Source organism: Protopterus annectens, chromosome 15.part0 (assembly GCF_019279795.1).
Source record: "Protopterus annectens isolate FY-2018-M chromosome 15.part0, PAN1.0, whole genome shotgun sequence".
NCBI lineage: Eukaryota > Metazoa > Chordata > Ceratodontiformes > Protopteridae > Protopterus > Protopterus annectens.
This window is the reverse complement of record NC_056749.1, coordinates 70388085-70414452: the sequence shown is the minus strand read 5'-3', so window position 1 is coordinate 70414452 and position 26368 is coordinate 70388085. Positions and strand designations below refer to the sequence as shown.

Below are 26368 nucleotides of genomic sequence, written 5' to 3'. Positions count from 1 at the left end.
CACCATCTGTTCAGCCAGTGAATCTGGCAACCCTATGGAAGGAGAGGGAAGAAAAAATGGCTAATAATGACCCTTGGGAAAGTGCAAGTACAGATTTTTCCGAGAGGTATGTGGAACTGGAAAGAGCTCTGATAAAAGAAGTTACAACTTTTTATGATTTGAAGCTGCTCGAGAAATATATTAAAACCAATGTCACTCCGAGAGGTCTGAGAGTCGAACGCCTACCAGCCTTTGAATTTTCTGATGACGAGTTGGACTTATCAGCTGAATGGAAGGACATTTCAATAAAATGCACTCTGGGTTGGTTAGGGGTGCTCGTCAAAAGAAATGAAAGAGTGTTAAGTAAAACTCGCTCATCCATTTTGCTTCTGCAGGACAAATTGATCGATGAGAGCTCAGTGTCTGTTTTTAATAAGAACATGGTGGAAATTAAAAATAGAGTATCCAAAATAGAAGCAGAAGTGGTTTCCCGTAAAAAAAGAAAATATCTTCGTGACATCAAGGATCATGAATCGGGTAAGCTGTTTTCTTGGCAGTACAGCTTTAAGAGGAAGCGAGGCGCTTCCCGTGACGTCACCAGGGGCCCGAGATCCACTGGGGGTGAGACCTCTGCATCATCGGTGGATGAACTGAGCAGCAGAAAGAGTGTTTCTTTCGAGAGTTTGAACATAGAGCATGATTCCTGTGCGGGAGCGAATGGAGTGGCAAGCGACACAGACCAGACAGCAGTGCAGCAGAAAGGAAGAGGTCGTCGTTTTCAAACAAAGGGAAGAAGGAGATGACAGCGCAACCAGATTTAATGAGCAGGGAAATGTTTTTCCGGAGATTAGTTTCGCTAATGAGGGAAGGTTACAGCAGGATTTTATGCTGGACTCTGTGTTGGAAGAGAACATTGACATTGCCAACGAAATGGTTCTCATACAGGATGTTGCAGCAGTTTTTGGTGATAATGTGGACATTTGTGAAGGTGAGAATTACAATATTGTAAATATCTCAGATTTACATATCTCCAAGAGTGCTAAACAAGTTTTATTTAAAGGCACCAAATTTGTACCTGTTTGTTTTCCATCCTTAGCTGACCTATCTTTGGAAATTAAGCAGTTTTGCAGAAAATTGCATTTAAAAGATTTTTTTGGAAATCAAAGTTTTTTGTTTCATAACAGAAACAATGATGGAATTAATAATAATGTTGTAATTTCTGATAGTACAGAAAATGTAGAACTTTTTGATGATTCCTTATTGAATTTAACTTTACATGAAAATGATTTAGTGGATATCCATGCACAAGGTGAAGTGTGTGAAGTTGGGGGGGGGGGTTTTGCCTTTAGCACTGGTTATGGAAGGCTAGCAGTACCCAATGTACCTTGTAAAAGTGAGTTTATGCCACCCAGAAAAAATTGGGTCATTAATATTTTTGAGAAAATATTATTAAAAACCCTAGAGGAAGAATATAAGAAATTTCGTGGAGAAAAGAAAAAATACAATTTAAAGAAGGATGAATGGAAAGCTTTGTGTGATTTAAAGGATGTAAATAACCTTTATGTATTTACTCAAGCTGACAAGGGTGGGAACTGGGTAGTTCTTTCCAGGGACAAATACAATTCCATGGTACTAGATTTATTAATGGACACCAATACCTATTCTGAATTACCTTTAAATCCATTAAAAGAATATAATACATTATTGTTGGATTTATTGGAAAGGGGAGAAAGGCTTGGCTTTTTGTCTTCAGTGGATGTCAGGAAATTGTATGTCAAAAATCCTAGGATAGCGAAATTTTTCACCATTCCCAAAATACATAAAAACATTAGGAATCCACCAGGACGCCCCATAGTTTCAGGTAAGGGAGGCTATTTACAAAATGTAGGAATATTCCTGGATTCTTTATTGAAAGGCCACTTGGAAAGGGTACAGTCACATGTTAAAAACAGCGATGAGGTGTGCTTTAAGGTTAGCAACATTGCATGGGGTGATGATTTCTACTGGGCTAGTGTGGACGTCAAGTCTTTATATACCAGCATTAATAGGTTCCATGGTCTAAAAGCAGTAGAGAAAATGTTGGGGGATGGACCAAGAACATTTTTTATCATTAGTTTATTGGACTTCTGCCTAACGCATAATTGCTTTGAGTTCGAGGGAAGGCATTTTTTGCAGAGGGAGGGCACAGCAATGGGGGCAGCTTTTGCGCCCTCATATGCTATTTTGTTTATGGCCCATTTTGAAAATTGTCATATTTATCCTTCTGAATTCTATAAAAGCAAGGTAGTTAAATATGTGAGATTTATTGATGACCTCTTATTTTTATATAGGGGATCACCAGATGAATTTGGTAATTTTGTTTTGGAGATGAAGCAAAATCGCTGGGGATTGGATTTTACTCACATTATAGGGGGCAGAAGTATCCAATATTTGGATGTGGAATTCTATGTGTGCCAGGATAATAAGATACATTACAAACCACACTACAAAAAGACCGCAGCTGAAAATTTTCTTCATGCCTCTAGTATGCACAGTGACTCTTTGATAAGATCTTTACCATTGAGTGAGTTTAAAAGAATAGGTAGGCATACCTCTGAGAGAAGTTTGATTCCAAGTGAATTCAATAAAGTTGAAGGAAAATTGGTAGGGAGGGGGTATTCCGAAGTGAGTGTTAGGGAAGCTAGAAAGAAGGTAGAAAGTGAGTTAGGTCTTGTTAAATGGTCTGGCAATCGGGGCAGATCCTGGATTTTTGGGAATTTTGGGAATTTTGGGAATATTAGGATAGGTGATGATAATGATGTCGGCAAGGATAGGTCTGGTGACAAAATATTTTTTGTGACCAGATATTCCCATTTCTCAAACATACTAAAGGAAATAGTGTGTAGATTTTGGCCCATTATCTGTGAAGATGATAGAATAGGAAAACTTTTTCCTTCAAGGGTTACCTTTTCGTACAGGAGATATTTCAATCTCAGGGAAATATTAAATTTCAGAAAGGACAACAGATGTAGCAAAGGTAACAGAAAGGGAACATTCAGATGTGGAAGATGTAAGGTGTGTATTTGGGTTAAGAACTTGGATGGTCTCAAAATTAATGAGGTCAGATATAGTGCTACAGAATATTATGACTGCAACTCCACAGGGGTAGTGTACATTATAGGATGTGGATGTGAGAAACAAAACTGGTACATAGGTCAAACTACTAGGAGGGTCAAACTAAGGATCCTAGAACATCTAGGAGACATAAGGCACAAGAGAATGGAGAGTCCGGTAGGAAGACATTTTTGTGATAAACACAGGGGGGTTCCAGAGGGATTTGTATTTAGTGTATTGGGCAGGCCCAATGTATTTGGTAATGAAGCTATGTTCCGGGAAAAATTATTATTGATGGAATCTAGGTTCATTTTCAATTTGAAAACATTGTTTCCCAATGGGATGAACATGGAAGTTTAGTGTGTATTCCACATATCTCTCGGAAATAACTAGTTTGAGGAATTGTTTGTTAATAAAATTTCAATGATATGTATGTAAGGGCAATGTGGAAAGTGGTATTCACATTTATTAAATTAAATTATATTATGCAGTAGGACTATAGTAGGTCTTACTAAAGAGTAAATAAAGAAAAAAAGCACAAGTACTGTTTATATTACAGTTTTTATGAATAAATGTCATATATATTTTTTGTAATAAATTTATTCATGTAATAGAGGGAAAAATGCTAGATTGCTGTTGTGCAACAGTATCAAAGGGAGCCTAATTGTATAATTAGGGGATGGTGCATCAATAATTCAATTAAAATGTTCTTTAAAAATGGGTGGTGTTTGATATGTAAATTGTATTCCAGGAGAAGGCGAAGGCCGAGGTACCAGAATTAAAAATTTCAAACGTACAGCAACTGGTGTTCTTCATTTCGTATATGTATATACTTTACCAAGTAATATTCAGGTGGTTGTTGCCACATATGAGCCATCTCCAGGTGTGAGAGGCAGATCCACCTGCCCAGCAAGTGCCATAAAAACTGCCCAAAGTTTGTCAGCTGCTTTTATGTGGGTGGCCCCCCAAGTGAACTTGTCTGTTGCAATGTTCCCTTGCTTTTCCTTTGCAAGGAATGTCATATCAGTAATCCTGTACCTGTTGTACTGAAATATAGCCACCCACAGAATTCACATCCCATAACAGTCCATAGCAGCCCCTGCTAGATCAGTCCTGGTATTGCCTGTCTGCAGTACCTTTGCTCAGAAGATGCATGCCATGTGTGGAGAGGGTCTGAATTAGCAGTTTAATTTCCTGGCTAGTGAACTTTTCGAGGCATTGCCTCCCTTGGGTGGCTATGATTATACCCCCCCCAGTATGGACATGGTTAACATTGAGGTTACTGCTTTGCACAGCCATACCCCCCCTCCATATTGTACTGCACCCATGCCTCTTTATATGTTCTCAAAACACCACTACCATATTTGCCATGCAGTCTCTGCAGTGTTTTGTGTCAGAGCTCACCCCCCCCACACACACACAGAGTAATGTGCCATGCAAGTGTAATAATATGCCACTCTCTTTGGCAGCCACTACAGGGTTTGAAATTATGAATGATGCCTTCCCTAACTCTGTAATGTTCCTCCTGCTGTAGAACATTTACTCAAATTCCTCTCTGTCTCAGTCATAAGGTTGTAAGTGGTGCTATACAAGATAGCAACAGCACTTCATATCACACTGATGGCAGGCAGTAAGCAAAACGAATATGTAAATAAAGCAGATATTGTCAGTGTTTGTGAATCATTTCCTGTGCATGACACATACTAGCACATGATATGCATGTACTATTTAACATGAGGTATGTGGCCATTTTGTTCATGCATATGATATGTGTACATGAAGAGGACTGCAATGCAGCATTATGTTGGAATAAGTGATTCAGAAGCATGTTAATGCTAATCTGGTGATCCTAACAACTATCTAACTTTAAAAGAGCAATATTTAAAATCTGTCCCTGATGTTAGGCATTTATCCCCCATTAGTTTTGACTTTACCCAGATTTTTTGGACATAAAAGTTTGAAGGTATGGCCTATGGCTGTTTGTGGGCATGGTAACAGGAGGTCTCCTGTATAATATGCCAGGCAGTGCAAGATTTCCATGTCCTTCATGCAGAAAAAAATTAGAGTTTCTTCTTGTGTCACTGTGTTGGCACTTTGAAGAAGGTGGACACTTGTTATATGCTAGGCCAGATGTTCAGAGATGCCAGTGGTCATTTTTGCTATGATGACCTCAGGTGGCATTACCCTGACCTGCTCTGCCAATCAGAGGCAGAGATTTATGAAGGCCTCCAGAGAAGCTTGTGCAATAGCATTAAACTGGTGATTTTCCAGGGTTTGGTAATATAACCAGTACTGGGGCTTAGATTAAAGAATTTAAGTAGGGAGGGGATTCACATATGCCATATTTGGTTCTGATAATCAAGCAACCTGGTATGTTATCATGGCCCATGGATGAGGTCTTTTTTTTCTGTAGAGTGGGCTGAGAAGGCTAGACTTATAACAATTATACATGGTTTCTGGGATTGTGACATTTGTATAATAACTATAACTGTAGGTGGAGAAATTTTTGAAGTAAATGCGTCAGCAGGGCTATTACGTATATGTTACACAAAACAGAGAGGCTGAATAAGAATCCCACATAACTCAGCACAGAACTTATCATTAAGAAACATATTTTGTACATATATAAATAATAATATAAGCTAAACTGTGGCATGACAGTATTTTCATTTATTTAATTTAAAAAAGAAATATAAGATTATTAATACCTAGCCACATTCTTCAACGGCTGTGCCTTATTTTAACTGTTGTCACAATGTTGTATAATAATATCCTTTGGGAAGTCATCCATTCCTGGTAGCTATCATATTGATAACACACCCCTTAGAGATGACTCAGTAGTCAGGGGCCTAGGGACACACATAGATAGCAATCTAGCCTTTGACCATCACATGTCAACAGTGGTGAGCAACTCATTCTATGTTGTGAAACTTATAAACAAAGGTATGGCATCTAAGTCAAGGAAGTCATTATTCCACTCTATTCGGTATTCATCAGACCTATCATTCAGTATAATGCCTCCTTTGGTATGTACCTAACCAGGCATATCCAACAATTGGAATTTACACAGGGGTTCCTCACTAAAATAATAGAGGGCATAAGTAAAATGTCCTATGCAGACTGCCTCAAGGCCTTATCACTGTATTCTGTCTCCAACAGGCTTTTGAGGAGAGATCTATGCCTGGCATACAGGGCATTGTCAGACCCCACTCCGATGGACTTCCTTCATATCCACAAAACAAACAGTACCAGAATTACCCCTTCTAAAGACTTAAACTTTGCCTGTGGATATAAATAAGACATACTGGAGAGATAGGTATGTAGCTCAGAGACTACCCTGTCTACAGAACAGGCTCCCCATCCATGTGAAGCAGAGTTCCTCCCTAACACAATTCAAGTGCAACTTGGACAACTAGATGGGTAACTGGAAATCCATCCTTGGTTTGGCACCTATGCCTCTAATTGACACAGATAACCTGTAAATGATTCATCTCCCAGGCCCATGCTTACACTTATCAAGGGTATCAAAACTTGTCAGAGATTTGGGATGCATGGCTAGGCTTACAACGGCCCTTGTGTTGTTAGACTAGTAAACACCTATGAACCTAGAAGATTTCCAGTTACAAATTTTGCTGTCACTGGTCAGAACCATAATCTTTAGTCTTTTTTTAGTCTCAGTTTTATTAGTCAGATGTTATTAACCAATCATGGCTTATACTTAGATCAGTCCTGACATGTTAGCATTCAGACCTCGCTAACGCTTCAGCAAGTCCATCTTGGAGCCCAGTGTGATACACCGAAAGCTTAAGAACACATAAAGAAAGCAATACTGGGTCCCTCTAGTTTCCTGATCAGTAGGTTTGACTAGGAGTTAGACAGCTTACATTTACCATTTATTTTTCTTAAAACAGTGTGTGCAATACATGGAGCATTCTAATTACCTTATGAAAATAAGCCAGAAATAATAGGATAATGGCAAAGTTTATATGTAACAGCCTAGAGGTAACAAAGTTATTATCACAATGTTTTTATATAAAACTGGTTATAAAATTAGCTTATTATCAATCTACTATAAACAACAACCATCAAGAAACAGTATCAGGTGGCAACTATAGCTCTAAAAGCTGTAAGACAACTACCCAGGCTGCAAGGTTTATAGGGACATGATCTGGCAATTATGAAAGGACTTTTTTCTCTCTTTTGGTCTGCAACTCGCAGAGGATCTTTTTTTGGCTCCTTAAGTTAAAGTTGAGGGATGATGACAGATTGGGGAACCACACAAGGCACCAGGTAACCTAGCTATGATTCTAAATGCACCCCATGCTGACACACTAATGGCATTGTGAAGCAAAGTGTAGCACTATACAAATAACAGTTTTAAAAACTATTCACAGACTTTACAGCCTATTTTTTTTATTTGAGCAGCTAAACCTCCCTGTGTATTACAAAAGATTATGGCAAGCCCAACAATCATATCCAGTTGTGATTTATTATGTGGTTTCCCTCTCTCAATGTGAATTTCTTTTTTTTATTTTAAGAAAATGTTTTATTAATTTAACACACACACACATATATATATATATATATATATATATATATATATATATATATATATATATATATATATATATATACACATACACACACACACACACACACACACACACACACACACACACACACACACACACACACACACACAAGAAGAAATTCAGCATCACATACTTTTATACAAAGTTAGGACTACATTGAATCATCAAGGTAATTTTATACAAATAACATATTAAGAGACTTGTTATTTCAATAGCAACATTTCAAGTTTATCCCAACCACTATAATATTGCGGTTAAATATAAACATTCTTTGAAAGTTCGATTTCCATTTTTTTTCTAGTAACTTTACTAACAACTGCCAAAAGAGTCCAATAAATCTTTTTGTTGTTTGGTTTTTACAGATACAGGAAGTGGAGCATTCATTAGTATTATTGATCGAGTTAATGAACAATTATTACACCATAACCCCTTAAAAACATACTTATTTCTTCCCAATATACATTTAATTTTTTGCAAACCATAAATATGTGTGCTCAATCAGCTTTTACATCTTTACTGCATCTCCAACAAACTGGAGGTAATTTTAATACATTTAGAGATTTTGTAGGTAGTAACAACCATTCTATGTATATACTTCCACATAAAAACGTTTCCAGTATAAACTTGAAGAAATTTGACTAACTGATTTAACTAACAAAGTTGTATTACCATCTATTGAGTCACCCAATCCACTACTATCTAAAAAGTTCCAGAATTTTGCAGAAAAATTACTATTATTTATAATTAACTTATAGAATACTGCGGTGGTGGTGCTGCGGTACCGTTGTCGCCTCACAGTTAGACGTTGCCCATTCGATTCTCAGTTAGAGCGTCTTCTGTGTGTCGACATGGGTGAATGGGCGTTCCTTCGTTGAAGGTTGTGCGTTAGGCCCGGCAAGCCAGCACGTAAAAATCTACTGCCAATCATTAGCGGACCGGAGTTCCGCTGTGGCGACCCCTAACCAGGAAAAGCTGAAAGACACATAATTAACTTATAGAATCTCCTTGTGTTCTGACTGAAGAGTGCTTCTCAAACAATCTGGAAATATAGCGCTGATAAGTATATTTTTTGGTACTTAAACTTTTCAGAGTTCTGAACTGTCTTAATTATTGCTTGACTGAAATATTTATATATTTGCTGGTATTGTCTTCTTTTTTCTGATCTGTTCTGAGACTGGTTTTCTCCCTCTCACACACACTATTCCTGTGGTGTTGTTATAGTTGGTGGCTTTGCTGTTGCCTGGCCTTACTGCAAATTTGATCTGGGACACTCCTCCCAGTCTAGTGTTCATTCTACCTAATACAGAGAGAACATTTGAGAAGGCCAACTCACTTAAGTTCTTAACCTTGAATTATCTTCTGCTCCTCCTTTCTCCCTTTGCACTTTACTAAAAAAAAATTTTCCTTATGTTCTGACTGAGCGTAGTTCTCAGCTGATAAGTATAGTTTTTGGCATATTTTAACTGTTGAGACTTGAATTAAACAACAATTGAATTCAATTCAGAATGCATTTTGAATAAATCGCATTTATTTAAACTGTATTTGCTTTAATACTGCTACACACTCAAGTGTGTTAGCTTACACTGCACTTGAATTGTTTTTAGTGCTGTTTTAGCAGCTTTAAGAAAAAAAAATCTAAGCTTGTTTCCTGCCTTTCCTGTAACTAGTCTAGTCCAGATACAGATTTGCTGTAGCCAGGACTGTCTGTAAACGTCTGAGGCCCCAAAGCTTTCTGTGTTAGAGGGAAGCCTTCTAGCTTGTCAATGGGAGTGGTAAGCACTAAGTAGCCTATCTACCACAAGTGGAGTGGTTTCCCAACCAGAAATTGTAGCTTATTGGCCATTTGGGCAGTTTTTTCCATCTCTTTCAACATTCTGGTTTAAAAGCCTACATCTGTGCTTGTTTCCCCCCTTTCCTGTAACTAGTCTAGACCAGATACAGATTTGCTGTATCCAGGACTGTTGGTAAGCTTCTGAGCCCCCTCAAGCCTTTCTTTGTTGGAGGGAAGCCTTCTTGCTTATCAGTGGGAGTGGTAAGCACTAGGTAGCCTATCTACCATGAGAGGAGTGGTTTCTGGCCCAGAAATTGTAGTTTATTGGCCGTTTGGGCAATTTTTCCATGTCTTTCAACTTCCTGATTTTAAAGCCCATGTATGAGCTTGTTTCCCGCCTTTCCTGTAACTAGTCAAGTCCAGGTGCAGATTTGCTGTATCCGGGACTGGTTGTAAGCTTCTGAGCCCCACAAGCCTTTCTGTGTTGGACGGAAGCCTTCTAGCTAGTCAGTGGGAGTGGTAAGCACTAGGTAGCCTATCTACCACAAGAGGAGTGGTTTCTGGCCTAGTAATTGTAGCTTATTGGCCGTTTGTGAAGTTTTTTCCATCTCTTTCAACTTTCTGGTTTAAAAGCCCACATTTGCACTTGTTTCCCACCTTTCCTGTAACAAGTCTAGTTCAGATACAGATTTGCTGTATCCAGGATGGTTTGTAAGCTTCTGAGTGGTGCCAAAGTCTGCTCTTCAAATTTTCCCTTAGATCTGCTAGTTCTCTCCTCTCCTGCACTTTTATTAGCTTATTAGTTTAGCACTTTTCCAGACTTCTTGTAGCAATTATTGTAGCACACAAAAGTGCTACCAGCATTAAACATTCTACAAGGAAACAGCTTCAGTACTTATTATTAATGCCCACCCCTACAGGCATGTCTAAAGGTCAGATCCCTGTGCTTTATCCTATTAACCTGGTGATCTTGGGCATCCTGAGGCAATCTAGCAACTGCCTCATGTACACTGACACCCCTCTCCTCTTACCTCCCAAAACTCAGATTTGCGAGAGATGCACTTATGTATCCACATTGGAAGCCATGCACTCTCAAGCCAAGACTGGAATAGCTGGTCAAGAGGAGAAGGTCAACACTTGCACCACACCACATGGAACACATAGCCCTCCAGGACACATACCAGCAATGCCTTCACATAAAAACACAAACTACACACCCACCTTCGCAGAGACTCTCAATAAAAATCTACCCAAATAGCAGAGAAATCCAAGGCAGAAATGCACTTAACTCCCACAACACAACACTAATCACGAGACACATAACCCTCCTAAACAGTGTGCCACTCAACCAAAGCCCCTAAGGCAAAACAGCATTCCCAACACACTAGTCATAGGTGACTCAATAATGATGCACACTGATGTCCCACTCACTAGGTTGAATAAGGAGAAAGTAACAGTCAGCTGCCTGTCAGGCACCAGGATCCACCACATAACAAATGCACTCAGGTCCCTCAACAACTGGTACAAATATGACTCTGTCATTGTACATGTGGGTGTGAATGACCTGAGATGTACCTCCCTGGACTACATGAAAAGAGACATGGAAAAGCTCTCGGATTATGTAGCCCAGGTGGGTATGACCCTAGCCCTGAGCAGCATCCTACCATCACCCAGAATGATACCACAGTACAAGCAGAAAATGATTGATTTCAACAACTGGCTAAGTTTCTGGTGTCATTCTAAGTGGATCCAGTGTCTGTCTGCCTGGAATGACATGATTGACAGACCTCAATGTGTTTGCCAGAGATGGCCTGCATCTGTCACCCCTGGAATTTTGGATACTGGCCAAGGCTCTTGCAACCCCTATAGTGCCTTTTTAGGTGGTGTTCCAAAGACCAAATTACCACTGTAACAGCTATAAACAAATGCAATCTGAGGGGCATGCTGCTCAACGCTAGAAGTCTAAATCTCAAAATGCACTCACTCAAAGTACTCCTTAAAATGGAGAACATCGACATTTGTGCTGTAACAGAGACCTGGTCCAAGGCAGCAGAAAGCACCCCTGCACTACCAGGCTATAACTCATTCCACACCTTTCAGCCCCAGAATTTGGACCGAAGCTGCAAAGGTGGTGGTGTTTCCATATTCATAAAGGATGCACACAACTCCAGACTGGTAGCCCAACATAATGCATTTGAGATACTTCAAGTGTGGCTAACATTGGGTAAGACAGCGATTCAGGTCGTAGCTTGCTATAGGTCCCCAACCATGTCCCAAGACTCACACTTCACATTCTTAAGCACCCTGGAGAATATTAAGGTCCAACCTAACATTTTCATACTGGGCGACTTCAACTACATCTCTATTAACTGGGAAAACTACTCATGTCCCAATACACTTCCCAACCTTTCCTGGAATTCATTAATTCCAGTGCCCTGGACCAGCTCATTCTTACCCCCACTAGAGGTAGCAACATCCTTGACCTGGTCATTACTAACATGGGCAACCGTTGCACTACACCAATGGTCAACTCCTCCCTGGTTAGATCCTGCCACAAACTAATCACCTTGGAAATCCAAATCCCTCCCACCCCCACCCCCACAAAGGTAACCACCATGAAAAACTAAGCTAACTTTGGGCTCCTAAAAACAGAGGTGGCTAACTTCATGGCACCCATGCAAATAGAGAATAGTTGCATGACTGCCAAATCATACACCAATGCACTGTAGGAGCACATACACAAATGCATGGATCTCACCATACGCAATAGAACCAAGACGCTCTCCTCCAAAAAAATGAAGCCAATCTGGTGGTCCTCTGCCATAAACAACCTCTATAACAAAAGAGGAATCTGATGCAGAATAAGGTGAAGTCCCAAGAATGGAAAAACTCCCTTATCTGCCAAGTTGAGATCCCTCCTCAAATTCTCTAAAGCTAGCTATGAAAACAGAATTGCAGCAGATAATAAAGACAACCACAAGGCCTTCTACAGTTATGTAAAGAATCCCCATGGCAATACCCAGATTTGCTCTGAGCTACTGCACAATGGAACCTCCCACACCAAGCCAACAGATATTGCCAATATACTGGCCGACAGATTCAATCCCAATTTTAACCCTCTCCCCCCAAGGACCAATCACAATACCAATAGATTGCCAGGCACCCAGTATTACTGCTGGACAGGTTAAAAGAGCACTGTCCAAGGCCAAGAATACAGCTTCTATGGGACCTGACAATATCCTTCACTGCATTCTACATGAACTACAGTGAACTGGCACCTCACCTGTGTGCCCTGTTTAATTATAGCCTCACATCAGGCTTTGTCCCTACTGAATGGTGCACTGCTACAGTCATCCCTCTCCACAAAGGAGGAGCAACTACAGACCCTGGGAGTTATTGTTCCATTAGCCTGATGAATCTGATATGCAAAGCTATGGAACACATCATCATGAACCTAATAAACAAGGATATAGGGAATCTCCAAACTCTGGATCCTACACAGTTTGATTTTGTGAAAGGTAGATCATGCCTGCTCAAATTTTTCGACTTCTTTGAGTCAGTCACCAGAGCTGTGGATGAAGGCAAGGTGGTTCATACAGCCTACCTTGATCTGGCCAAGGGCTTTGATACCATTCCCCACTCAGGAATCATAGAAAAACTCACTAAGCTAGGCATCAACCCCTATATCACTAGGTGGGTTGCAAATTGGCTCACAGATAGAACCCACAGTATGAAAGTAGTTGATTCCAAGTCTGACTGCCGACCGGTCACAAGTGGAGTCCCACAAGGTTCGGTTCTGGGTCCTCTGCTGTTTGGTATCTTCTTCTCTGAAGTCCAGGCCAACACGAAGGGACTCTGGCTGACAAAGTTCACAGATGATTACAAGTTGGGAGCTATTATTAACTCCCCAAGTGATGTTGACATCCTACAGAAAGGCCTCACTGAGAACAACAACCAGTGTCAGAACCATGGCCTTAAGCTCAATGATAAAAATGTGCCATCATCCCCCTTGGGAAAAACCCAGTTTCCTTGAATTGCCACATTGATGGTAGTCCATTGAACACAGAAAGTGCTATAAGAGATGTGGGAATGCAGGTTGACAGCAACCTCTCTTTTGACCACCACATTGCCAATGTCGTCAGAAAGTCCTTCTATGTGTCACATCTCATTACTAAGGTTTTTGCATCCAGGAAGAAAGAGGTAATTGTCTACATCTACTCTTCCGTCATTAGGCCAATCATTGAGTACAATGCCTCATTTGGCATGTACCTTATGAGACACCTGCAACAATTGGAGAGGTCGCAAAAGTACCTCACAAAGAGAATCCTAGGCATTAAACACTTGTCCTTTATGGTCAGACTCAAAAAACTCCAACTATTCTCTGTCTCATATCGCCTACTTAGAGGCAATCTCTGCATGACTTGCAAAGCAATGTCTGACCCACCTCTATTAGAAATGCTACATCTAAAGAAATCCCAATCCCTCCACACCACACACTTTAGAGACCTCAATCCCATTACTACAATCAACAGAACATGCTGGAGGGACAGGTTCATAACCCAGACACTGCCCATGCTATGGAATAGACTTCCCATACATGTCAAGCAGAGAGCCTCACTGACCTTCTTCAAGAGAAATCTTGATGAGTGGATGTGAAATAGAAAATTCATGCCGGGGATCACTCCAGTGGCTCTACTTGACAGAGACACTAGGACACTAGGAACTAAAGTCAGGTGGCATGATGCCAGGATAATCCTATGAGCTAGGCTTGTAAAGGCTCCAGGGCCATTAGCCTAGTACAGACCTATGAAGCTATAACTTTGACAGGCTTCATTTGTAGGTCAAGCTACCTTCAAGGAAAGCATTCCTATATTCACATAATGGGGGAATAGTGTTTTGTCCTCCTCACTCATATTATCTACAAATTCATTTAATTTCTTACTGATGGATAACATTAATTAGTTAGCAGAGTCATCCAACTTATAATCTTTCTTTAAATATTCTGGCAACTTAGCTTTTCCCATTTCAAAACAATCAGACCATAATACCAATCCATTCCTTTTTTGTAAATTAATTTTAATATTGTCCTGAGTTTCCTTAAATCTAGAGGTATGTGCAATGGGAAAGCACAAACATTTCCATTCTGTTATTAATGGAGTTTTAAAAACACTGAGACGTACCTCCCTGGACTACATGAAAAGAGACATAGAGGAGCTCTCTGAGAATGTAGCCCAGGCCGGTATGACCCTGATCTTGAGTAGCATCTTACCCTCACCAAGAATGATGCCACAATATGAAGACAAGATGATCAATTTCAACAATTGGCTTAAGTATTGGTGTCATTCAAAGGGGATCCAATGCCTGTCAGCCTGGGATGACATGCTATACAAGCCACAATGGTTCACTAGGGACGGCTTGTACCTGTCATCCCTGGGCTTTCGGATATTGGCAAAGGCTCTTGCTACCCCCATAGTGCCTTTTTTAGGCAAGGCTCAAAAGACAAACCCACCTCCATAGGTATCACACGGGATAAGAAACTAAGAGTAATGCTACTCAATGCCAGAAGTCTAAACCTCAATATACACGCACTCGAAACTCTCCTTAGCATGGAGAACATTGATATCTGTGCAGTAACAGAAACCTGGTTCAAGGCTCCCAAGAGCACCCCAGCACTACCAGGTTATACCTCATACCATGCTTTTCGGCCCCAAAACTTGGACCGAACTACAAAAGGAGGGGGAGTATCAATATTCATCAAAGATACCCACACCTCCAGGTTGGTGGCACAGCACGAAGCATCAGAGACTATCCATGTGCAACTAACAGTGGGTAAAACTGCCTTCCAGTTTATAGCCTGCTACAGACTGCCCTCCCAAACCCAGGAACCCCACTCGGCCTTCCTGAGAACACTGGAAAATATGAAGGTCTCTCCAAACACCATTATATTAGGCAACTTCAACTACCCAAACATAGACTGGGAGCATTACTCTAGCTCCAACACCCTAGCCCAAAGGTTCCTAGAATTTATAAACTCAAATGCTATGGAAAAACTTGTTACCACTCCCACAAGAGGAGAAAACATACTGGACCTGATCATCACCAACATGGGGACTCTGTGCTCCAGACCAGAAGTGTATCCCTCACTGGTAAGATCAGACCATAAACTAATCTCACTGGATATTCACATCCCGACCCCAACCCCTGCCCAGAAAACCACAGTGAAAAACTTCTCTAAAGCAAATTTCACACTCCTCAAAACCGAGGTGGAATTCTTCAAAGCCCCTGGGCCTGTGGAAAATACGGCCAAGACTGCAGAATCCTTTATAAACGCATTCTATGAACACCTTCAGGAATGCATGGATCATGCAATCCCAAATAAAACCAAGACCGAATCCTCCAAAGGCAGACATCCTGTCTGGTGGACCCCAGCCATAAACAAACTATACAATAGAAGGAGGAAGCTACTACATGATAGAGCAAAATCCCAAAAAGGGAAGGCATCTCTGATCAGTATTAGCAAAAAACTATGGGCACTCATAAAATTGTCTAAGGCCAGCTTCGAGAGAAAAATTGCACAGGACACTAAGGATAATCACAAGGCTTTCTTTAGTTATGTTAGGAACCTGGGTGGTAATTCCCAGATATGCTCAGAATTAGTTCAAAATGACAAAAAATACATCGAACCCACAGACATTGCCAACATCCTAGCTGACAGGTTCAGCGCAAACTCCCCCCCCCACCAAATGGGCAAATATCTATCCCAGCAGAGTGCTGCCCCCCTGACATCTCAGATGCTCAAGTAAAAGCCGACCTCTCCAAAGCAAAAAACACAGCATCAATGGGACCAGACGGTGTCCCAGGCTGCATCCTACATGAACTCCAAGAAGAGCTAAACCCAAACATAAAACTACTGTTCAATCTCAGCCTTACTACAGGATGTGTACCCAAAGAGTGGCGTACAGCAACAGTGGTCCCTCTCCACAAAGGTGGTGCCTCAACAGATCCTGGAAACTATCGCCCCCATATGCCTGACTAGCTTGGTCTGCAAAGCTATGAAAAGGATCATCGTGGACCTCATAAATAAAGATATTGGGGACCTACAGACACTGGATCCTACCCAGTTCGGCTTGGCGAGGGAAAGGTGGTCCACACAGCCTACCTTGACCTTGCAAAAGTCGTCGATACAATGCTCCACTCAGGCATTATAGATAAGCTCACCAGCTTAAATATAAACCCCTATGTCACTAGATGGGTTGCAAACTGGCTCAAGGACAGAACCCACATGGTTAGAATTGCTGGAGCCATGTCAGACTCCAAACCAGTTACAAGTGGCGTCCCACAAGGCTCAGTCCTGGGACCTCTCTTGTTCTGTATATATTTCTCGGAGGTACAGGCCAACACGGAAGGACTGTGGCTGACCAGGTTCGCAGATGACTGCAAACTGGGTGCCATAATCGACTCTCCAGCTGACACAAACATCCTCCAAAAGGGCCTCATAGAAACAGACAACTGGTGCCAGAGCCATGGCCTCAAGCTAAATGCCAAAAAGTGTATACTCATCCCCTTTGGCAAAAACAAAGTGCCCACAAATTACCACATAGGTGGTAATCCATTAAGTACAGAAGAAGTAATTAGGGACCTGGGGACCCAAGTTGATAGCAATCTCTCATTTGACAACCACGTGGCCAAAGTGGTTAGAAAAACATTTTATATAGCCCACCTAATCATGAAGGGATTCACATCTAGATCAGGGGAGGTCATCGTACCTCTTTACTCATCCCTCATCAGGCCCATAATTGAGTACAATGCCCCTTTTGGGATGTACCTTACCAGACACCTGCAGCAACTGGAAAGACCCCAAAAGTACCTCACCAAAAGGATCAAAAGGCTCAAACAGATGCCATATGCTGCCCAGTTAAAGAAACTCCAGCTCTACTCAGTGGCATACCACTTGCTCAGAGGCGATCTGTGCCTGACGTATAAAGCCATGTCCAACCCAGAATTAATGGACATGCTGCACCTCAGAAAATCCAAATCCCATCGAGCTACGCACTCGAGAGACTTGAACCTCAGCACTGAAATAAATAGGACATAATGGAGGGACAGATTTATAACCCAGAGGGTCCCTTCACTCTGGAATAAAATCCCAGTCCAGGTTAGGCAGAGTCCCTCAATGACTCTCTTCAAGAGGAATCTTGATGAGTGGATGGGAGATCGTAGGTTTACCCCAGGTATCACTTCTGTGTCACTGTTAGACAGAGGCACAGTATACTAACCTCGAAAAAGGGCATAGCAAAATTAATTTAAAATGGGTGGCGAAAGCCAAACACACTCTGGCTAGTCTTATAAATGCCCTAGGGCAGATAGCCTAATATGAGCCTATGAACCTATGAACCTATAAATGTGTAAGAATCGATTCCATATATGCAAGTCTAAAGATTAGAATGAATTTTCTTCTAAGGTAATTTTTATTAACCAGATGAAAAGATTGTTACATATTTCTAATTTATCATAATTGATAAACTTATAAGAATTTAGTATAATCTGCTACTGAATGGTTTCCATTAACTAGTACAAGTTGAATCTATCCAGAGTATAACAGAGTTAAAATTTGCAGCAAAAAATAGGATTATACATTTGGGAAGCTAATTATACCATACTCCCATAATCTTATATGACTTATATAAGCAATTCTTGGCTTTTAGGATTCCATAAGAGTGAAGTTAACATTTTTCCATTTTTTTTCTTGTGTGACATTGTGATGATGTGAGATATTGTCAGCTATGCCAGGAAAAGTCTCAGGGCAGTCTGTTTTTGAAACCTGCCAAAGAAGGTCACTACCAGTGAATGATATTTTTTTAGATCAGTCAAAAAATATAGTGAGATTAGTTAAGTACTGTTTTTTCTGTATCTGTGTGAATCTATCCATCTGTGTTATTTTTAATATTTCTTATGGCTGAAACTCTTGTGTTTATTGTAAATAGATATTTAGTATTTCATGTTATTGTATTATTTATTATTAAATATATTTAAACTTTTCATTGTGGCTGGTCTTTTAGTGAATATTTTAATCTTTGAGAGTACTGTATTTATTTGGTGACACTGTGGCCATTCCTGAAAGTCTTGCTGCAGTGGTCAAACACTTCTACAAATGTATTAGTATTAATTTTAATCAGTATAATTGGGTACCCATGTAAGAGCTTTAGAGTAGCTTGCTTTGGAGTGTTGTGGTGGCTTTATCTACCATATAGTCTGGGCAGAGGGGGCATAACTGGTAAATCTGTGCCAGCTGTTCCCAGGTGTGTGTGTGTGTGTGTGTGTGTGTGTGTGTGTGTGTGTGTGTGTGTGTGTGTGTGTGTGTGTGTGTGTGTGTGTGTGTGTGTGTGTGTGGGAAAATTAAATCTCAAAGAGTGTGTGTGTGTCAGCTACTTGGAGCAGGGACACACAGCACTGATTTCACAGAGAGGGTGGTGGATGACTTGGGTTGGAAAATTCAACTGTGGACTCAACTCTACAGCTGTGGTCAGTCAGCAGTCTTATTTGGGGCTTGGTGAGAGAGAGGAAAACTCAGCCACAGTACAGGAGTTTGTTCCATGTGTGGTCTTAAGGGAAATTGTGCTTGGTGCTGAGAGCTGCATCTGAAAACACTGTGTGTATCTATTTTGGTTCCAAGTGAATGTCCCTCATTGGTGACAGTGCTGAGAATTGAGGCACCTTGATTACTGGCCCAGAGGAGGGACATCATAAACATAGTCATTTTAATTAGTACTAACCTGTCCTCAAAGGTAAAAAAAAATCATTCCATTGTTCTATAAGAAGTAATTCCCTTTAGGAAAAAATATGTACCTGTGAATTACCATATAGGTGGCAGTACACTAAACACCAAAAGTGTGATAAGAGACTTAGGGACATAGGTGGACAGTGGTCTCACCTTCGATTGCCACATCGCCACAACAGTCAGAAAATCCTTCTATGTGGCACAGCACATCACTAAGGTATTTTCATCCAGAAAAAAAGGAGGTAATTGTCCCACTGTACTCATCCCTCATTAGACCCATTATAGAATACACCGCCCCATTTGATATGTACCTCTCAAGACATCTGCAACAACTGGAAAGGCCACAGAAATACCTCACTAAAAGAATCACAGGCCTAAAGCAGATGCCCTACGCTGACTGACTTAAAAAAACTCCAGCTATACTCTGTCACATATCATCTACTCAGAGGCGATCTCTGCTTAACATACAAAGCCATGTCACACCCAGAGCTGTTGGACATGCTACACTTAAAGAAATCCCAAACCCTCAGAGCCACACACTCCAGGGATCTAAACCTTATCATTACAATAAACAAAACATGCTGGAGGGATAGATTCCTGACCCAGAGACTCCCCAGACTCTGGAATAGATTGCCCATACATATCAAGCAGAGTGCCTCTTTGGCCCTCTTCAAAAGGAACCTTGACGATTGGATGGGAGAAAGGAAATTCACCCTGGGGTCAGTCGCCCTGCTAGACAGGGGTCCAGGGAAGTAAATAGTGTGGGAAGAAATAGCCAGGGAATTGTTATGGCTAGGCTTGTATAGGCCCTAGAGCTGATAGCCTAGTACCAACCTATGAACCTAAGTAACACTGCTTCAATTTTTTTCAAATTTACTAATAATCTTACTCACATCCTGACATATTTTTATTCCTAAAAATTTTAGTCCTTTTCTTTCTCAATTATATTTATATTTACCTTTAAACGAAATATCTAGTAATTGATTTAAATCTAAAGTTTAAGTTTTATTATTATTAAATTTTAGCAGAGATAATTCTTCAAACTTTTCAAATTCCTCATCTGTTTCTTCAATTGAATAATTTAAATCTCCTATAGTTAATAAAATATCATCTGAACAAATGTATTTTAGATTGACAATCCCTGTTAATTGATAATCCATCAATTTGTTTAATTGCTTCTTCTACTATAAACTAAGCCTATGTTAACTAATGCAAATATTAGAAGGGACAAGGGATACCCTTACTTTGCATCTTTATTTAAAGTGAATCCTTGAAAAATGTAAGATCCACTTTTAACACACGATTTGGAGTCTCTGTACAGGTTTTTATATTCTAATACATTGTTCTGGAAATTCAAACATTTGTAAAGTTTTCAACAAGTAGTTCCAATCTACAGAATCAAAAGCTGTCTTGATATCTAAACTAATTAGGGCCAATTTGTTTTTCAATCCTTTTGCCAAATCTAAGATAGCTACTACCCTTTTTATATTATCATATGTTAATCTACTGACTGTAAATCTGTCTGATCTTTATTAATTAACTTCTCCACTATATCTCTTAATCAATCTTGTAGTGAAGATGGAAGTAAATATTTTATAGTTGATATATAATAGTGAAGTAGGTTTATATGAGCAAACTAACTTATAATGGTTTCCTTGTTTAACAATGTGAATTTCTTAACAACTCTTTCTTCATGATTGGAGACCTGCTACAATACATATTTACACACATATATATAATATATATAAAATATATCCAAAAGCAATATTACATAACAGTAAGAGTGTTCAGCAGCAAATCCATAATAGTATATATCTCCCATAGAAGGACAAAGAGAAATGAGGGCCAATTGATGATTGGAAATTAAAGAATGCAAAATGTAAATAGATGAAAATAACATCAAAATGCATAAATATGCAAAAATGCGTAAGAATAAGTATATTCAACATGAAATCCATGATATTATATATCCATCTATGTGTATACATTTCCCAGTAAGAGCGACAGACAGAAATGAATGGCATGTGTGTTGATGGGATGAAAGAAATGGTTTGAAAAAGGTATGCATACCCAAAGTCAACATATTACTAAGCAAACATAATTCTAAAACCTTCAAAGAATGTCTGATACCTGCGTATCCTACTGCAAAGTTTTGGAAACACCCTAAAGCTTATCATTCATCCCTGGTTTATCCAGAAATATTCCTGTAGTATATTCTTATATACTTACCTATACTTACCAGGATAGAGAATTCAAAATAATGCCAATCCATGTGATATGGCTGCAAAGCAACTGACAACTCTGTGTGCTCATGTAATCAGTGTCATTCATAGAGTTATAGGTTCATAGATTAGTACTAGGCTAACTGTCCTTGTGGACCATTTTAAGCCTAGCTATTACCCCACTCTCTATTATGGAGCCATATTTACAAAAAGTCTAGTGTTATACATAACTAACAAATATTTGTTCAGCATCTCAAAAAGACTGCAATGGGAAGTATCAACTTCTACGTAAGTTTGGTATTCAAAGCGAGCTGTACGGTGTGATAATGATGGGAGCGAAATGGACAGATGGAACATACAGAGTAATAAGAAGAAAAATGCAGATCAGATGTACGGTGTGATAATGATGGGAGCGAAATGGACAGATGGAACATACAGAGTAATAAGAAGAAAAATGCAGATCATCTTAAAATCCTAAATTATCCCTATGTTAGTCCATATAAATACCACTTCAGATTTCCCCTGATGAGAGGCCACTAGCCTATTAGAAGTACCCCAGTCAACATTGGATAGATGAAGGAAGGAAAGCAAAAAGGATCAAATAAATAAAATTAGCAGCTCAGCAAATCAGTTGAGTCAGTTAAGGCTTCCTGTTCTGGCTGTTTTCTGTATGTTCTTAAACTTGTTGATGGGACTTTCATTTTTGACTGTTATGGTGTGTTTTGTTTCAGTGATGCAGTTTGGGAAGGGAAAGTCATGTTACTACAGATTTCTGACCAAAGGACAGCAATGGATCTGGCTTCAGACTCACTACTATATCACATACCACCAGTGGAATTCAAAGCCTGAGTTTATCGTTTGCACACATACAGTTGTGAGGTAAGTATACAAATCATAAATAATGCAGTGACATGCTAATGTTTAATTATTTACTTATTTTATTTTTTATTTTGTAGTTGTTTAATAGGGCAGTCTATTGATTGCATCTGACCATCTGTAGCACAGTTGAGGTAAAAGGAAAACCATTCAAATGACAGCAAAAACAAACAAAAATAATACAAAATTACATTTGTGTTTGTTATACATATAGACTGAAATACATGAGAGGAAAGGAGAGGAGAGAAAAAATAACAGAACATTTGCATTTATTGGCTATATACAGTTTGACAGAGCCAGGAAGTATGTGTTCAAGTATACACACAGAAGGGGGAATTGAAGTAGTGTATTGGCAGACATTAAGTATTTTGTTCATGTGCCCATTTCTGAGGCAGGTGCATTTTGCCTACTTCTGAAGATGAATTTTCTGAGATATTGCCTAAAAGTAGTCAGCTTGTAGCTTTCTTTGAAGAGGCCAGGTATGGACTGCCAAAGAGACGATCCAATTTTGGAAAAGTTGTGTTTGGTGTACTGGAATGTGTATCGAAGATTAGATACGGTGGAAATAATTAGTGTGACGTGTTGTATACTGCATGAGGTATTTCTTTCATGCAGTATAGCAGAATGGGGGTACAAGATTGTAAATGTACTAGCTTAAAGGGTTGGTACCTATAGCAGGTCACTCTCCCTTTATCTGATTGTTGAAGTTACAGCAGTGGTGTTCTTGAGGTAGAAAGTTGGTGATGAGTCTGCAAATGAGTTAAATACAGTCCACTATGTGGTAGAGTTTTGTTGTTTGGAGGTAGAGGCAATTAATGGAAAGAATATACTTTAGCTGGGCTAGAAATACACATTTCCATTCACTGTGTGGGGCATTTTCTTTGTGTGATCTGAAGTTGAGAGAGGCATCTAATCAGAAGTCCAAGTATTTGAAGGGGGTTGCAGTTTTAATGATGGAATTGTTTGGATCTGTATTGGAAAGGCTAGTAATACACTTAGAGAGTCTCTAGGGACTCCCCAGAAATACTATTTATTTTTAATAGGGGTTTATAAGAAGGTCGTGATTGATTAACTATTTATGAACAAGGTGAGGGCAGACTGTCACTGAGTCTAGATTGTGTTATCGGAGTGATATGATCAGTAGGTGAATATGCCACCTGTGTAAAGGAGAAAGGGGTACTAGGGCAGGTTGTAGGGATGTTTACTGATAGATAAAAGTCTTGGAGAAAGAATGGAATATTGGGGGGCACTTTTATGGAGCTGAGCATTTTCTGAAAAGGAGTTTCCAATTTTTACCTTAAAGTGGATTTTATTGAAGAAGTGCTAGAACCAAGGTAGGGTGTCTGAGCTGACCTCTATGTCAGTAAGAGAGTTCAAGAGTAGATAGTGGACAGAAAGATGAAAGTTTTTTATTACATTGATAAATAGGGTTCCTGTGATATTTCCTTTGCATCATCTATGACTGTCCAATGTGTGTAAATCTGTTGAACTCATTAATCTTGTACTGGACTTCAATTTCTGTACTTTCAATGGCAAACACTACAAACAAAAAACTGGTATAGCAATGGGGGCTGCTATGGCTCCCAGCATAGCTAACATATCCCTGGGCAAGTGGGAGGAGGACTTTATGTTAAACAACACAGACTACATGCAGCATATCACATGCTATTTACGTTTTATTGTTGACATCTTTATTGTGTGGGAAGGTGACACCTTGCAGCATGGAGATTTTATCACTTACCTCAATCAAACAACCCCCTTCCTGAAGCTTACCTCTTCCCATAGCTGTACTTCAAGCACTATCTTAGATATGCAGATTTCCAGTGACACCAACAACAACAGAATCACCACTGATCTATTCAGAAAACCAATGAGGGTTAACTTATTACTCCACAGTAAAAGCCTACAGCCTACAAAAGCCAAGTATAATGTAGTGAAGTCCCAGGGCTATAGATTAGCTAGAATTACCACAGAGATGGAACAATCTTTGAGAAATCTAAACAACTTAGAGAATGATTTTCTAGTGAGAAGCTATGAAAGTCAGATGTCAAAAAACATCCTGGAACCCATTATAGAACTGAAAAGGACTGAAACACCTTCACTCAACCTCCCCAGTAGGAGAATGTTAAAAAATTCCACAGAGAATAATAAATGCAAAAATAGCTGCATCCTGACATGCACTTTGGATTATCACAGTATCAACAATGTTACTGAAGAAAACTGGGTCATTGTCACAGGAAACCCTTTTCTGATTAACATCTTAGGTGAAACCCCATCCTTTGTTTATAGGAAGGCCAGGAACATTAGAAGTTTTGTTGAATTTAAACTTAGACCATATGAGAGAAACACTAAAAGATGTGAAGCTAATTGAACATTTTGTATATTTATACAGCAAGGTGATAGTTTTTATTGCCCTTATTTAAAGAAAATCATTAAGACCAGTGCAGAGGGTGACTGTAACACTACAAAAGTAATTTACAGGGCACAGTGCAATGAATGTGATGCATTCTATGTGGGAAAGACTGTAAATAAACTTAAGCGTAGGATTTCATGTCATCTGTCAGAGATACGCTTTGTATGTAAAAATAATGCACTAGCCAAACACCTTTCTCTTCATAAAAGACACACAGGTTTTAAGTTCCAGATCCTGGATTGCATAGACATGGGTGATCTTGAAGGAGACATTCTGAATATTCTGGAGAAACATGAATTCATGTGACAATTAAAGCTGAACTCTTTTAGGAAGCCTGGACTAAACTACTACTGTTCAATTAAAAGTGCACTGGAACTTAGAAAATTGCCAAATTGTTTACATGACTTATTTTATTTTATTTTATTCTACCAGTTGGTTTTAAATACCATTTTAAATCAGTTTTAATTTAGGTGTATATTTTATTTACATCATCATACAATTTTTCTTATTATTTTTTCTTTTTCTTGTTCTCTTTTTTTCCACTTTATTCAAAATGATGTGTAATAACAATTCTAACTAATTATACAATAATAGTTTTATAGATTCTTCTTAAGAAGAAGAAGTTTTATGGATAGTTTTTAAAGTTCTTGTACACAGACCTAAAGAAGTCTAGAAGGACAAAAGTGATCTTTCTTAGCAATAGGTTATGAAAATAGAATATGATTTTTACAATTGATTTTTTACATGCAAAGTGTATCTGTATATATTTTTATATATTTTTTTAATTGCCAAATGGACTAAGGTTGATCTATTTCCAGCCATGTAGTATATTGGATAAAAATCACAGACTTAATAATCTACTTAATAATCTGGTTAAATAAGAGGTACAACATCATTATAAAATGTATTTAAAGTACATAAGGGTTATATTATTATGACAGCTACTAAGTGGGGCAGAACCAGCTCAAATGCCACACTGATGGGGGAAGAGATGTGAATTTAACATGTGTACCAATAACACTTTGTTTTACATCACAATAAACCACTCCCTAGCCTGATAAGAAGTACATATATATTTAGAAACTTGTGAAGAAACAATTACTCTATTTTTGTTCTACTTGGATCACTTGTCTGTGTACTTAATAAAAGATTTTCGACTGGAAACAGACTGCCTGCCTTGCTTGGATTACTTTCAAATACTAAGTAATTCTGTACAATATTTCAAATTATATATTTTTTATTTTTTTTTTACTTAAGACGAGTTTAAGTTCGCTACTTGTACTACTATTGTCTGATTTGATTACTATACAGTGATTAACTAGAGCTATATGGACTGAACATCTTCCACATAGAGAAGTTTCTTACACTGTTTTGTTTTTGGACCCACTATACTTAGTGGGTTGTTTGAGACTTTGGGGGTTCCACGAAGATTACTTGTAAATCTGTTGAACACTGATCTTCTCAAAGTAAATTCACTGAGACATAAATTCATGTCATGGCAGCAAGTTTTGTTAGTTCCAACACAGATTAATAGCTACTGAAATTATACAAGATTTCATTCTAATATGAGAGACTTCAAAGACTGACTAATATACATGAAACAAAGTATTGTTCAATTTAGGTGGTACCATCTGTAATATTCTT

The 26368-nt window shown here is 39.1% G+C and overlaps 1 protein-coding gene across 1 annotated transcript in view; it reads left to right on the top strand.

Annotated features, from left to right (window-relative positions):
* Window positions 1–26368, top strand: part of LOC122789623 (circadian locomoter output cycles protein kaput-like) — a 1222827-nt gene that overhangs the window by 814777 nt on the left and 381682 nt on the right. The window contains exon 11 of the mRNA XM_044057016.1: window positions 22167–22314. Within this exon, the coding sequence (XP_043912951.1) occupies window positions 22167–22314 (148 nt within the window). The remainder of the gene's footprint in view (window positions 1–22166; window positions 22315–26368) is intronic.